Below are 14,118 nucleotides of genomic sequence, written 5' to 3' on the forward strand. Positions count from 1 at the left end.
ATGCCAAGGTGGGTGGATCACTTGAGGTCAGGAGTTCAAGACCTGCCTGGCCAACATGGGGAAACCCCGTCTCCACTAAAAATGCAAAAGTTAGCCAGGTGTGGTGACGCATTCCTGTAATCCCTGCTACTTGAGAGGGTGAGGCAGGAGAATCAGTTGAACCTGGGAGGCAGAGGCTGCAGTGAGCCAAAATCATGCCACTGCACTCCAGCCTGGGCAACAGAGTGAGAATCCATCTCAAAAACATAAATAACAAGGAAACTCTAAGGATGTCATCAGTAATACTGGAACTGGGGCTGTGCAGCACAACAGTATGGTTTCTTCAACTCACTTGCAAACGGAAGAAAAATAGGGGAGAACTGAAAGCTTAAAAGAGACTATTAAAGAGATAGCAACCATTTGCTCTCTGTGATTTTTATTTATTTTTATTTTTTTTAAAAGACAATCTCACTCTATCGCCCAGGCTGGAGTGCAGTGGCGCGATCTCGGCTCACTACAAGCTCCGCCTCCCGGGTTCACGCCATTCTCCCGCCTCAGCCTCCCGAGTAGCTGGGACTACAGGCGCCCACCACCACACCTGGCTAATTTTCTGTATTTTTAGTAGAGATGGCATTTCACCGTGTTAGCCAGGATGGTCTCAATCTCCTAACCTCGTGATCCACCTGCCGTGATCCCAAAGTGCTGGGATTACAGGCGTGAGCCACCAGGCCCGGACTGCTCTGTGTGATTTTTATTTGCAAATCAAACAGGCAAAATCTTTTAAAAAGAAAAAAGGGAATATGAATAGTGACTGGTGAAACTTCATGATGTTATGGAATTATTTAAGTGTAACAATGGTATTCTGTTTAGTTTCCTTATTTTAGTCTGGGCACGGTGGCTCATGCCTATAATCCCAACACTTTGGGAGGCCAAGGCAGGCGGATCACTTGAGGCCAGGCGTTCAAGACCAGCCTGGCCAACATGGCGAAACCCTATCTCTACTAAAAATTCAAAAAATGTGTTGGGTGTGGTAGCATACACCTGTAGTCCCAGCTACTCAGGAGGCTGAAGCAGGAGAATTGCTTGAACCCAGGAGGCAGAGGTTGCAGTGAGCAGAGATCACACCACTGCACTCCAGCCGGGGCAACAAGTGAGACTCCGTCTCAAAAAATAAAATAAAGTCCTTATTTTAGAGATACATGTTAAACTATTTACAAGCAAAATGATGTCTAGAATTTAATTCAGGATGATGGGGAAGCAGGGGAGTGGCGGGGGACAGAGACAAGGAGTTAATGATTATTGAGGTTGGACAATGGAAACTTGGGGATTCATTATACCATTCTCTCTACTTGAAACTTTCCATTAAAAAAAAGTTTAACCTAATTCCAGTTGAGGTTAACAGGAAGGATTCTAAGTAGAGATTTTAGAATTTTAAAAAATTAAAGCATTAAAGCTGCCAGAAAAATAGGCACTTAGAGTCACATGTGAATCTAGCATTAAGTGGTCTAAAAAGTAAAAGAAAGTAAAAGTTAAAAAAAATTGCAGAATATGAAACCCCACCAAAATAATCTGTGGCTCTTTTTCAAAATATAATTTCAAGGCCAAGCATAGTGGCTCATGCCTGTAATCCCAGCACTTTGAGAAGCTGAGGCGGGCGGATAACTGGAGACCAGGAATTAGAGACAAGCCTGGCCAACATAGCGAAACCCCATCTTTACTAAAAGTACAAAAAATTAGCTGGGCGTTGTGACGCATGCCTGTAATCTCAGCTACTCGGGAGGCTGAAGCACAAGAATTGCTTGTACTGGCGAGGTGGAGACAGAGGCTACAGTGAGCAGAGGTCGTGCCGTTGCACTCCAGCCTAGGCAACAGAGCGAGACTCCATCTCAAAAAAAAAAAAAAAAAAAAAAAAGTAATTTTATTTTAGATTTTGCAAGAGCTAGGAATTCATTGGCCTTGAATTAGTTATTCTGACTGACGGTCTTACCATCAAAAGTTCCGGCCACTTCCTCTCCCTGTCTACATACCTCTTTTCTTTGAGAGTCTAGGAAAAAATTGTGAAAGACATTGAAATCCACCAAAGTCGGGCATGGTGGCGCGTTCCTGTAATCCCAGCTACTCGGGAGACTGAGGCAGGATAATCACTTGAACCGGGGAGGCGGAAATTGCTGTGAGCCGAGATCATGCCACTGCACTCCAGCCTGGCCAACGAGAGCGAAACTCCGCCTCAAAAAAAAAAAAAAAAAAAAAAAAAAATATATATATATATATATATATATATATGTAGAAATGTCAAGGCCCAAATGCTATTTCTTTTTATTGTTTTCAAATGAATGTGTCTGTGCTTTGTTTCCTATAAAAATGTCTTCTGTTTCCTTGCAGAGTGAAGAGTTCCACATTTATACCCAGTATTGCACTAACTATCCAAGGTATGGATCAAGAATGGGACAAGAGTACTTTTGCTCACTTTCACATTGTTTCAAGTCAGCTGGTGCAGTACACATGGTTGTTAGGTGTTCTGTGCCTGGCCTTGTGCTGAATAATATGGGAAGAATGCAAAACGTGCTGAGAACAGATTATAGGGGTACCCAGATATGGATCCATCTGGGCTTTGGGGCTCCCTGCAGAGCCAGTGTGGGGAAAAATTGAAAAAGTCTATGGAGAAACCAAAAAGGTGACTAGGTATCTCCAAAAGGAAACTAAGCAAGCTGTCGCATCAGGGTAAGTCTTGCCTGCTAGCCCTTTTCTGTGTGTGTCATGTTTTTAAGAATTTTGGAAACATTGCTGATGAGTTTTTATAATCTAGGTGGGGAGAGAACAGGTTCTATTTTTTCCAAATAAATTTTACGAACTATATAAGTTTAAGGGAGTTCAGAGGAAGGACAGATCATCATAAGCCTAGATGAGAAGAGGGGCTTCATCATCTCGCCTGGGTTGTTGGTTCAGTTTTTCTTGCATTGGAAATCAATGTCACAAGGGCCGTGTAGGAAGCATCCTTGGACAATGTATTGACCATTTCAGTAAGAAAGTTGGGCCTAAGATGATGGGCTACAACTGTAGGAATTTCTTTTTTTTCTCCAGAAGACATTTATTGGGCCCTTACTAATTCCTAAGCACTGTACTAAATGCTGTACATACAAAATACTAAATTTAACTTTTCAAAGCAATCCAGAGACATTGAGGGATTTTTTTTTTTTTTAAAGCAGAGCACCCATCCCAGTGCCTGGCCCCTCCTAGGTTCTTCATAAGTGCTAGTTCATCATCATCCCTGCCCCTTCCCCATTTCATGGATGAAGTAACTGAGGCTCTGCTAGGTAACGTGATTCTCTGAGGGGTGCATAGCTGATGAATGCCCCAACCTGGATTTGAACCAGGGTTTCTTCTCCGACTTCTAAGACCTCGTGCTACTATGAATATGTCCTTGTAAAAGTTGCTGAAACTGTGATTCTCCCCCTGCCTTTTTATTTTCCTTTTTTTCCACATGATTAGCAGACTTTGAGTTATGGATTGTTTTGTTTTGTTTTTTTGAGACAGTCTCACTCCACCACCCAGGCTGGAGTGCAGTGGCGCGATCTCAGCTCACTGCAACCTCTACCTTTGGGTTCAAGCGATTCTCCTACCTCAACCTCCTGAGTAGATGCAATTATACCGCGCCCTGCCAGACTTTGAGTTATCTTAAGGACCAGCCAGGAAGAAGAGCGCTAGGGAGACTTTACACATTCTGTAGCCAGTCTTCGTAGACAGGTCCCTGATGATAAAGTGAATGGTGGGATCCACCTAGAAGAGAAGCCAACAGGCTGAGCCCTGAGTGTTACTTCTGGAAGGAAGAACAAATAGGTCCCCTGCTCCCCACTGTCAGGAGTAACCTCGGAAAGCCAGTGTAGATTAAAGACCCCCAGGATGTTGCTGCATGTGGTGGCATGCATCTGTAGTCCTACAGCTACTCAAGAGTCTGGGGCAGGAGGATAGCTTGAGCCCGGGAGTTTGAGGCTACAGTGAGCTATTATCGCACCACTGCACTGCAGCCCAGGCAACAGAGCAAGATCCTATATCTTAAAGACCCAAGAAGCAGCCAGGTCCAGGGACTTATGCCTGTAATCCTAGCACTTTGGGAGACCAAGGCAGGCAGATCACCTGGGGTCAGGAGTTCGAGACCAACCTGGGCAACATGGCAGAAGCCCGTCTCTACTAAAAATACAAAAATCAGCTAGGCGCGGTGGCACATGCCTATAATCCCAGCTACTTGGGACGCTAAGGCAGGAGAATCCCTTGAACCTAGGAGGCGGAGGTTGCAGTGAACTGAGATCACACCACTGCACTCCAGCCTTGTTGACAGAGAAAGAAAGACTCTGTCTTAAAAAAAAAAAAAAAAAAAAAAAAAAAAAAAAACCTGAGAAGCCAGAAGTTCAGAGGCTCAACTTACTCATGGCAAATATTTTCCCTTGGAGGATCCTTGCTTTCCCCAGTTTCCCCTAAAAAAACAAAACAAAAAATAAATAAATAGACCCACGTGCATATTAGAACATTTACTATACATCCTTATCTGTAGACCCACCCATAGTTAATTTACATGGTTTCACTTAAGCAATTTTCTCTCTTAAAGGATTTGTTTCCATCTTAATGCTGAAAACATCAGGAGATTGCAGGATGCCCCAGCTAAATCCCATGATTGTAAACCAAAAGCCAGCTTGCCTCACACCCTAACTCAGAGGGGTCACAGAATCGGCCCTCAACTTCTCCACAAAACTTCTTCCTCAGGGAAGGAATAAACGTTCAGATTCTGAAGAATCAACAAAGTTCCGGACCCAATTATGAGAATCTAAAACGATACAGGAGCTTGTTTGGGGAATTATGTTTGTGTAAATTTCATTATAAACATATCATTTGAAGAAATAACTTCTTAATTTAAACTTCCAAAATTGCAAATTCAGAAGATTTTGTGATTTACTAAGAAGAGTACAAAATAAAAACAGCCTCTCTATATATGCTAGGCTGCCTCAGAGCCAGGGAAAAGGCAAACTCATTTGCGCAAGGACATTTTTAAGAGCTTGTCATTCATGGAGCACTGTCCCAAGCCTGGTGTAAGTTGGCAGGAAATAGCAAACAATACCCTTGCCTTCAAGCAGTTTCTATTCTTTTGAAGGTCAGATGCAACTAAATGCCATGGTGAAAGAGCACGTTCTGGAAGATCAAATAAATATAAATTAACACAGGACAAACTCAGTAATGTGTAATAAAAGCTCAAGGTTAAGGATAATTTTCTGGAGAAAGTTGTCTTTTTTTGGAGTTAGAGGCTCGCTCTGTCGCCCAGGCTGGAGTGCATTGGTGTGATCTCAGCTCACTGCAACCTTTGCCTCCCAGGTTCAAGCAATTCTCTTGCCGCAGCCTCCCAAGTAGCTGGGATTACAGGCACGTGCCACCACACCCATCTAATTTTTGTATTTTTAGGAGAGATGGGGTTTCACCATGTTGGCCAAGCTGGTCTCGAACTCCTGATCTCAAGCGATCCACCGCCTCGGCCTTCCAAAGTGCTGGGATTACAGGCATGAGCCACCATGCCTGGTGAGACAGTTGTCTTTAAAAAAAAAAAAAAAATTGAGTCTGACTCTGAAGAAACATGTTAGCAGAGAGGTACTCAAAAGTTGTTCTCAGTGAAGAAGACATGTCCATTTCTTGCCCAATTGTGTGGTTTTCATATTCATGGAGAAATATTTTAACTTGTCTGCTTGTATCCAATCAGTTTGCTCTCTGAGACCCGAAGTTCCTTTCTCCCACTTAAGCCAAAAGTGCCAGGTATTTCAGCCCATCTGACAATTTTCCTTCCCCCTTTGGAGCCAGGCTGATGATATTAAATGTCGCAGGCACATCTTGACAGTATCCACTATCTTCATACCAGTCACACCTCAGTGATTTTACTGTGAAGAGACACAAGCTCCCACACTCTGTTCCCCAGGGAGGGGCTCAAACCCGGCCAGGTCCTTGTCCTCAGATGCCTGCCTGTGCCCAAGACTTCCAGGAACCTGGAGCTCAGCGTACTCCTAATTTGTTGCAGGTTTTTACCCTTAAGCAAGAGCCCAAGCCTTTAGGTGGCCAAAGGGCTACAGAGCAGCCGATTCTGACTCTAAAGAACCTTAGAAGCGTTCCTAGGTTACATGATGGAGTTTTGAAATCTTGACTCAAGGGGAAAATAAATCAGTGTGAATAGATTTTTCTCAAAGTAGATTGGCACAAAAGGGATTCTAATGGTTTAATTATGAAACTTCCATTTAACTTTTTCACAGCCTTATTTTGTTGTTTGGCTCTATCTGATTTTCTCAATTAATCCTGAAAATGTTACTGACTTAGGGAGAAAAGGGCTGAAATTATTTCCACCTGCTTCCTTCTACATTTTGAGAACAAAAGATTTTTAATTTACGTGTGTGTGACTGCACAAGCCATTAGCTTGCTTTGTGATATGAGCATTGTTTCAACCATTGCCTTAAGATGTTTTGGGGCTGTCTATGCCCAGCACCTCGGGGGGATCTGGGCTGAAGGAATTCTAACCGACTGTTGGAACACCCTGATCTGAGGTGCACTCTATCGGAGCAAGACTCTCTGGCTTTCCCAGAAGCTGTATTATATGTAAGGATAACAATTTGGAGGTGGAAAGGGAGACCTGTTCGAAGATTCCCCCAAGGGAAGAGATGTCTAAGGAAGGCCACCACATAGGGTCACAGTCTGTGCATCATATAAAAGGGGCCGGCAGAGGGGGTGATAAATGCTCTGACAGAGGGCTGGATCTCCTAGCAGGAAGGAACTCCTTTTTCTTAGTATAAAGAAAGTCTTTATAATCTAACCTGTGGAAATGGAATACAGACGTGCCGTGTGAGCACTGTACAGAGATACCCAGATAGGGCACAGCTAGGGGCTAAAATCCCACTCATTTTGCCAAGCCATGGGCCCTGGCACAAGGCTGCGTCTCCTAGAAAGAAGGAACTTGTTCCTTAGAAGCCATGAGTCCAGGGTGCCACTGCCACTGGGTCCAGTGCCTTTTTCTAATTCACCCGCCCAGAGGGACCCCTTTCTCCAGTTCACCTAAGGCGTGCTGATCTGGCTGCAGCTCTGGAACTACCCTACCCATTTTAGAGCATTTACACTTGTAATGGCATTTAAAACTTGAATATCCACATAAAGCGTTACAATTTAGATAAAAACATGGATTCTTCCTGCAGATCCGTGGCTGTGCTAACAGAGTGCATGAGGAACAAGATACTGGCCAAATTCTTCAGGGAACGTCAGGAAACTCTGAAGCACTCGCTGCCTCTGGGGTCCTATCTCTTGAAACCAGTGCAGCGGATTCTCAAGTATCATCTCCTTCTGCATGTAAGTTTCTGCCTGGCGTGAGCACTTTCCAGGGGATGGGAGTTTTGTGTGTATATATTAAGTTTGGTGGAAAATACCAGAAAATGCTGTGGACATATGGAAACATTTCCCACACTCATATTTCACAACTGACTAATCTGCTTTGAGGATTTGGAGATATTTATATTCTAGGCCCGTAGCCCCATTGACAACAGCCAAGAGAAGAGATTAATCTTAGCTCTGATTCTGATGGGGCTTAGGAGTGCCTCGCCCTGTGCACTGACAGTTTCAGGCAGGGAGCTATCATGCAAATGGAAAATAGATTTTGTAATGTTTCCATCAGCCCCGATTCAGTAGGCAATTGGAAAGGAAAGCTATTTGTCATAGATTGGCTTTTGTATGGAGAGCAAGGAGAAGGGGCTAAAAAGGGAGAGAACAGATGAGCAGAGTCATAAGTGACCTCCACGCTGGGCTTAGCGTCACTTCAGGTGTCTCTCCTCTTATATTATTTTCCACTACTTTTACAAAATTCAAGAAGGCTTTAGAAACAAAGATAATCATATCTCTTAAATTGTTTTTCCTTTTCTTTTCTTTTTTTTTTTTTTTTTTTTTCTTGAGACAGGGTCTGGCTCTGTTGCCCAGGCTGGCATGCAGTGGTGTAATCACAGATCACTACAACTTCCGCCTCCTGGGCTCAAGCAGTCCTCCTACCTCAGCACCCTGAGTAGCTGGGACTCCAGGTGTGCACCACCATGCCCGGCTAATTTTTGGTAGAGATAGAATGTCACCATGTTGCCCAGCCTGGTCTCAAACTCCTGAGCTCAAGCAATCCTCCTGCCTCAGTCTCCCAAAGTGCTGGGATTACAGACGTGAGCCACCACGCCTGGCCTCAAATTCTTATTTCTTACCCTCCAAAACAGTTGATGCAAATGAAAAAAAAAAAAAAAAACCTATGATAGTAGGTAATTTTCATTCTGTAAGTAGGGCTTGCTTGCTTTTGTAGCAGGAGAAAGACAGTACAGTGGAGTGGTTAGGAACAGGGCTCTGGGAAAGACTGCCTGGGTCTAAATCTTATCAATTGCCCACATTCACTGTGACTCACAGGCATTTGATAAAAATAAGCTGTTGTTTTTTATTATTTTTATGATACATTAAAATCCCCTTTTTAAAGGAATTTTAATTCAGAGTTCCTCTCCACATCAACAGGCCTACAGTTTACAGGTATCTCTTTTTAAGTGATTCCAAGTTTCTAACTTGGATAATTATTCCAGATTTGTTTGGTTCATATATATTTAAAATTTCAAGAACTTTGTCCATCTTTACTAGCAATTTCTTAACTTCGTCTGTTTGCCTGGGTGGCTTATCTTTGGAGAATCTTATGTTCCCTGAAGTCACATTGGGGATATTATTTTAATTTTTAAATTGATCCTTATGACCTCTTAGATTTAGTGGGATTTATTTGCGAAATCAGTGTCCAAATAACTCTTAAATAAGATTTGTCTCAGGACACATCTCTGCTGAATTCTGTTAATATAACGTCTAAGACGTGTGTGTCCCAAAAATCTCTAATGTGGTCTTCTAGACAGTGAGATGGCCGTTAATCGAAAGGAAAGTTTAAGATCTCAGTTAAGCGTGTGAGACAACGAGTCAAGATCCTTACAAAAAGTTAATTAACAGGAAAAACAGCCTTTATCCTGCATATTAAGGGCTGGCAATGAAGAAAAAAAAGTGGTTAGATTAATCCAAAACTGACTTCTGGTTGCTTTTGAAGTGTTTTCTGTTTTCATAGATGATTAGAGGGCTCCCTCTATGTCATTCACATCATTTCTTTCTTTTTGTTTTTCTTTTTATCTTTTTTTTTTTTTGAGATGGAGTTTCTCTCTTTTGCCAGATTAGAGTGCAGTGGCACAATCACAGCTCACTGCAACCTCTGCCTCCTAGGTTCAAGCGATTCTCCTGCCTCAGCTTCCCGAATAGCTGGGACTACAGGTGCGCACCACCACGCCCAGCTAATTTTTTGTATTTTTAGTAGAGATGGGGTTTCACCATATTGGCCAGGATGGTCTCGATCTCTTGACCTCATGATCTGCCTGCCTCGGCCTCTCAAAGTGCTGGGATTACAGAAGTGAGCCACCGCGCCCAGCCCATTCACGTCATTTCAAAGTTATGTAGCCATCCATGAAAATCCCCACACAAATATCCTCTGTACCTCCCAGTCTGTTTACTGATGAGCACAATTGTCTCTCAGGCTAAAAGAAGAAATCATTATGTTTTTAAATTTGCCATTTAGGACCATGTTAACAGCTGAGTCCAAGCATGGAAAGAAAATGTAAATTCTTATACAGTTTCTAGCTAGATGAAAAAGTTGAGTATTCAGTAAAAGTAAACAAAGATCTACATCGTTACTATAAAATAATGGGACTAATCTTCAAGTTGTACTATAACATTTAACCTCTACCTGTTAGCTGATTGTGTATAATAAATGTAACAAGAACGATCTAATTGATTAGTGTTTTCTTACTGTTTTAGGCACTAATATAGGATTACTGTTATTGTTGTTTTTCAGAAGGCAATAGTTTCAGTTTAATAAGCACTTATTTGCCACCCAGCTCTCTGCTGGGCACTGAGGAGAGATAAAGAATCAAAGGAACTCTATACAATAGTCTCTATGTTTAGACTGTTGAGGATCAAGGGACAAGTGTCTTATGTGCTCGAAAGAATTAGAACAAAGATCCTGTCCCTCTCTCATGTTCCTGGGATTGTGGGCCTCCAGTGGTAAGATGATTGCTAATGTAACATACTTCTGACCATCAGAGAATTGAGTGCTGAAACCATGAGATCCTTCTCAACACTCTGAAGGATTGTCTTTAGTCCACTTCATTTGGCCTTTAAAACCTTGTGCTAAAATGCCTACTTGCTATAGAGATCGTTTTGTAAAGATAGTTTTCACTATATTTTTGAGTCTGTTAAATATTAAGGTCCTGTGTGAAACATTTGCTTCCTAAATAAATAAGGGAAAAAATAAGTATGCGTTTTATCTTATAAGAGTGAGAACTATATTACTGAGAACTGTTTAACATTGGCCACCAGGAAGCTCAGAACTCTACAGCTATGAGATCAATTCCCACATCTGTTGTAATAACTGTAATATCACTGTGATACTCAGTGGGCTACATGCATGTTGTATTTTATCCTGTTTATCCTGGAATTCTATTCTACTTTTATCTTTCTTATCCTTTTTTTTTTTTTCTCCTTGTCTTACCATTTTGTTGCAGATATTTCCAGCCTCAAAATCTTAAAGAATGATGGTAGTCTGTAAATATTTTATCAATTAATTAATTCTTTATTTATTTTAAGGCAAAGTCTTACTCTGTCACCCAGGCTGGAGTGCAGTGGCCCAGTCTTGGCTCACTGCAACCTCTGTCTCCCAGGTTCAAGTGATTCTTCTGCTTCAGCCTCCCAAGTAGCTGGAACTACAGGCATGCGCCACCATGCCCAGCTTATTTTTGTATTTTTAGGAGAGACAGGGTTTCACCATGTTGGCCAGGCTGGTCTCGAACTCCAGACCTCAGGTGATCCACCCATCTCGGCCTCCCGAAGTGCTGGGATTATAGGCGTGAGCCACCACACCCAGCTGGTAGTGTGTAAATAAATAAGTAAAAATAAAATATAAGGAACTAATCATAGAGGTGGCATTTGTTTCACTGGCTGTATGAAAAAAATGGGAAAAAAATTGTTCTTTTTTGTTTAAGGAAATAGAAAATCACCTTGATAAGGACACAGAAGGCTATGATGTGGTGCTTGATGCTATAGACACAATGCAGCGAGTCGCCTGGCACATCAATGACATGAAGCGGAAACATGAGCACGCGGTCCGGTTACAGGTGAGCCTGCGAGGTGTCGGTGCCCAGCAGGGTTGCAGGTGTACTGACTGACTGTTTTCCCAATAAAATATTAAGACTGCGCAAGTACTGCACTACACTCACGGTCTTCAGTGTAGTTCTCCCTGAAAAAAGTTCAGGACATCAGTAATACTGACCATTGTCTAGTATGGCTATTTAAGAGAAAGTGACATTATAACTTTCTTTTTTTTTTTTTTTTTCTGAGATGGAGTTTCGCTCTTGTTGCCCAGACTGGAGTGCAATGGCACAATCTCAGCTCACCACAACCTCTGCCTCCAGCGTTCAAGCAATTACTCTGCCGCAGCCTCCTGAGTAGCTGAGATTACAGGCATGCCTGGCTTATTTTGTATTTTTAGTAGAGACGGGGTTTCTCCATGTTGGTCAGGCTGGTCTCGAACTCCTGACCTCAGGTGATCCACCCGCCTCAGCCTCCCAAAGTGCTGGGATTACAGGCATGAGCCACCAATTTTGTATTTTTAGTAGAGACGGGGTTTCTCCATGTTGGACAGGCTGGTCTCGAACGCCCGACCTCCGTTGATATGCCCACCTCAGCCTCCCAAAGTGCTGGGATTGCAGGCGTGAGCCACCACACCCAGCCAAAATTATAACTTTTAAGCTAATTGTTTGCTTATAGCCCCTTTGATGATCTAAGTTAAAATTTTGAGTCTCCTCCTTCTATTAATTGCAAATTTAGTAATTCTTGTTTAAAGCAACTTTCCCTAAACTATATAAACACTTGTTAAGCCTTTATTCCTCTGCCACCAGTTCCTGCAAAATCATGAGGTGGTGCGTGGGTGGTCATAGGCAGGGGACGCAGAGGAGGGGGAGCCAAGGCTGAACCAGCTCCTTTACCGTCACTTGGGACGTGACCCTCCAGCGTGTCATTTTAGTTTCCTTTTTTTGTTGTTTTTGGAGACGAAGTTTCACTCCTGTTGCCCAGGCTGGAATGCAGTGGCATAATCTCAGCTCGGTGCAACCTTCGGCTCCCGGGTTCAAGCGATCCTCCTGCCTCAGCCTCCTTAGTAGTTGGGATTACAGAGGCATACCACCACGCCCAGCTAATTTTCTGTTTTTAGTAAAGATGGGGTTTCACCAGGTTGACCAGGCTTATCTTGAACTCCTAACCTCTGATGATCCACCTGCCTCAGCCTCCCAAAGTGCTGGGATTACAGGCATGAGCCACCACGCCCTACAGTTTCCTCATTTTTAAAATAAGACAGAGAAGTTTGCTAAAGGCCTATCCAGCACAAACATTTTGAGCCCTAAATCTTAAGGAACTTTTGACAGATGTTGGGCCAATGATCATGCCCTGGGGACTTCAATAGATGCACTATGAAAAACAAAACAAGAGGCTGCGTGGGCCCAGAGGCCAGTTCCAGGCTCCTGGCTATCCCTAGAGTGAGAGAGAAAAGCCCAAAGTGACTCCACGCTATACAGAGTGGCCCTGCCTAACTCGAGAAAAAGGATACCTTATTTGGCTCATAAGTCAGAACAAACTCTGTAGGCTTCAGGTATAAGCAGCCAGAGTGTGGTGTGATATCATTGACTATCAAAACTCAGAGGAAGATGACATTCTAATCTTCCAGGCTGCTTTATTTTTTTTTTTTTTTTTTTTTTTTTTTTTTGGCAACGGCAACAAAAGTTTAATGCTTTATCATACAAGTGTTTTGCAGACATAATATCAGAATCCATTGAATACAGTCATCCCCCTGATCCACACTTTCACTTCCGGCAGTTTCATTTGCCTGTGGTCAACCAAGGTTAGAACATTTTAAATGAGGAGTGATGCTCACACCTGTAAGCCCTGCACTTTGGGAGGCCGAGGCAGGTGGATTTCTTGATGTCAGGAGTTCAAGTCCAGCCGGGCAACATGGTGAAACCCTGTCTCTACTAAAAATATAAAAGATTAGCTGGGCTTGGTGGCACATGCCTATAATCCCAGCTACTTGGGAGGCTGAGGCGGGAGAATTGCTTGAACCCAGGAGGTGGAGGTTGCAGTGAGCTGAGATCATGCCATTGCACTGCAGCCTGAGTGACAGAGCAAGACTCTGTCTCAAAAAAAAAAAAAAGAAAAAAGAAAACTACAAAAAATTAGCCGGGCATGGTGGCACACACCTGTAACCCCAGCTACTTGGGAGGCTGAGGTGGGAGAATCGCTGGAACCCGGGACACAGGGTTGCAGTGAGCTGAGATCACATCACTGCACTCTAGCCTGGGAAACAGGGCAAGACTTCATCTCAAAAAAAAAAAAAAATTTTTACATGGAAAATTCTGGAAATAAACAATCTGTAAATTTTAAATTCTGTACCATTCTGAGTAGCGTGATGGAATCTCACACTGCCCTTCTCCCTCCCACCTAGGACATGAATCACCCCTTTGTCCAATCACACTGCCTACGGCCACTCACCTGTTAGTCACTCAGTAGCTGGCTTGGTTATCAGATCGACTGTCTTGTTTTGCAATGCTTGTGTTCAAGTCAACCTTATTCTGCTTCATAATGCCCCCAAACGGAGCAGTGATGCTGACATATTGTTATAATTATTCTAATTTATTATCAGTTATTGTTGTTAATATCTTATGCCTAATTTATAAATTAAACTTTATCATAGGTATGTATTTGTAGGGAAAACATAGTGTATTTAGGGGTCGATACTATCCCCAGTTCCGAGAATCCATTGGGGGTCTTGGAACATATCCCCTGCAGATAAGGGGGACTACAGTATTCAGAAATGTCTAAATGGCTGGTTTTTCATACTCTGTGTAGTTGCTTGACATTCTGAAGTCATTACTGAATCAGACTCTGGCTCAAATTAATACTCCATTTCTGTTCATTCTGTTTTCAACCAGTAAAGTTTTTGTTGTCTTGTGAGTTCCTTAATTAAATGGTGCTTGTGAC

The 14,118-nt window shown here is 42.8% G+C and overlaps 1 protein-coding gene across 12 annotated transcripts in view; it reads left to right on the forward strand.

Annotated features, from left to right (window-relative positions):
* The window catches only part of PLEKHG1 (pleckstrin homology and RhoGEF domain containing G1), a 241,729-nt gene that overhangs the window by 194,482 nt on the left and 33,129 nt on the right, over positions 1–14,118 (forward strand). For all 12 annotated transcript variants that reach the window (XM_077999539.1, XM_077999544.1, XM_077999541.1 and 9 more), the window contains 3 exons: positions 2,362–2,408; positions 7,191–7,341; positions 11,073–11,204. In XM_077999539.1, coding sequence (XP_077855665.1) covers positions 2,362–2,408; positions 7,191–7,341; positions 11,073–11,204 — 330 coding nt within the window. The remainder of the gene's footprint in view (positions 1–2,361; positions 2,409–7,190; positions 7,342–11,072; positions 11,205–14,118) is intronic.

Source organism: Macaca mulatta, chromosome 4 (genome assembly GCF_049350105.2).
Source record: "Macaca mulatta isolate MMU2019108-1 chromosome 4, T2T-MMU8v2.0, whole genome shotgun sequence".
In the NCBI taxonomy this organism is placed as follows: Eukaryota; Metazoa; Chordata; class Mammalia; order Primates; family Cercopithecidae; genus Macaca; species Macaca mulatta.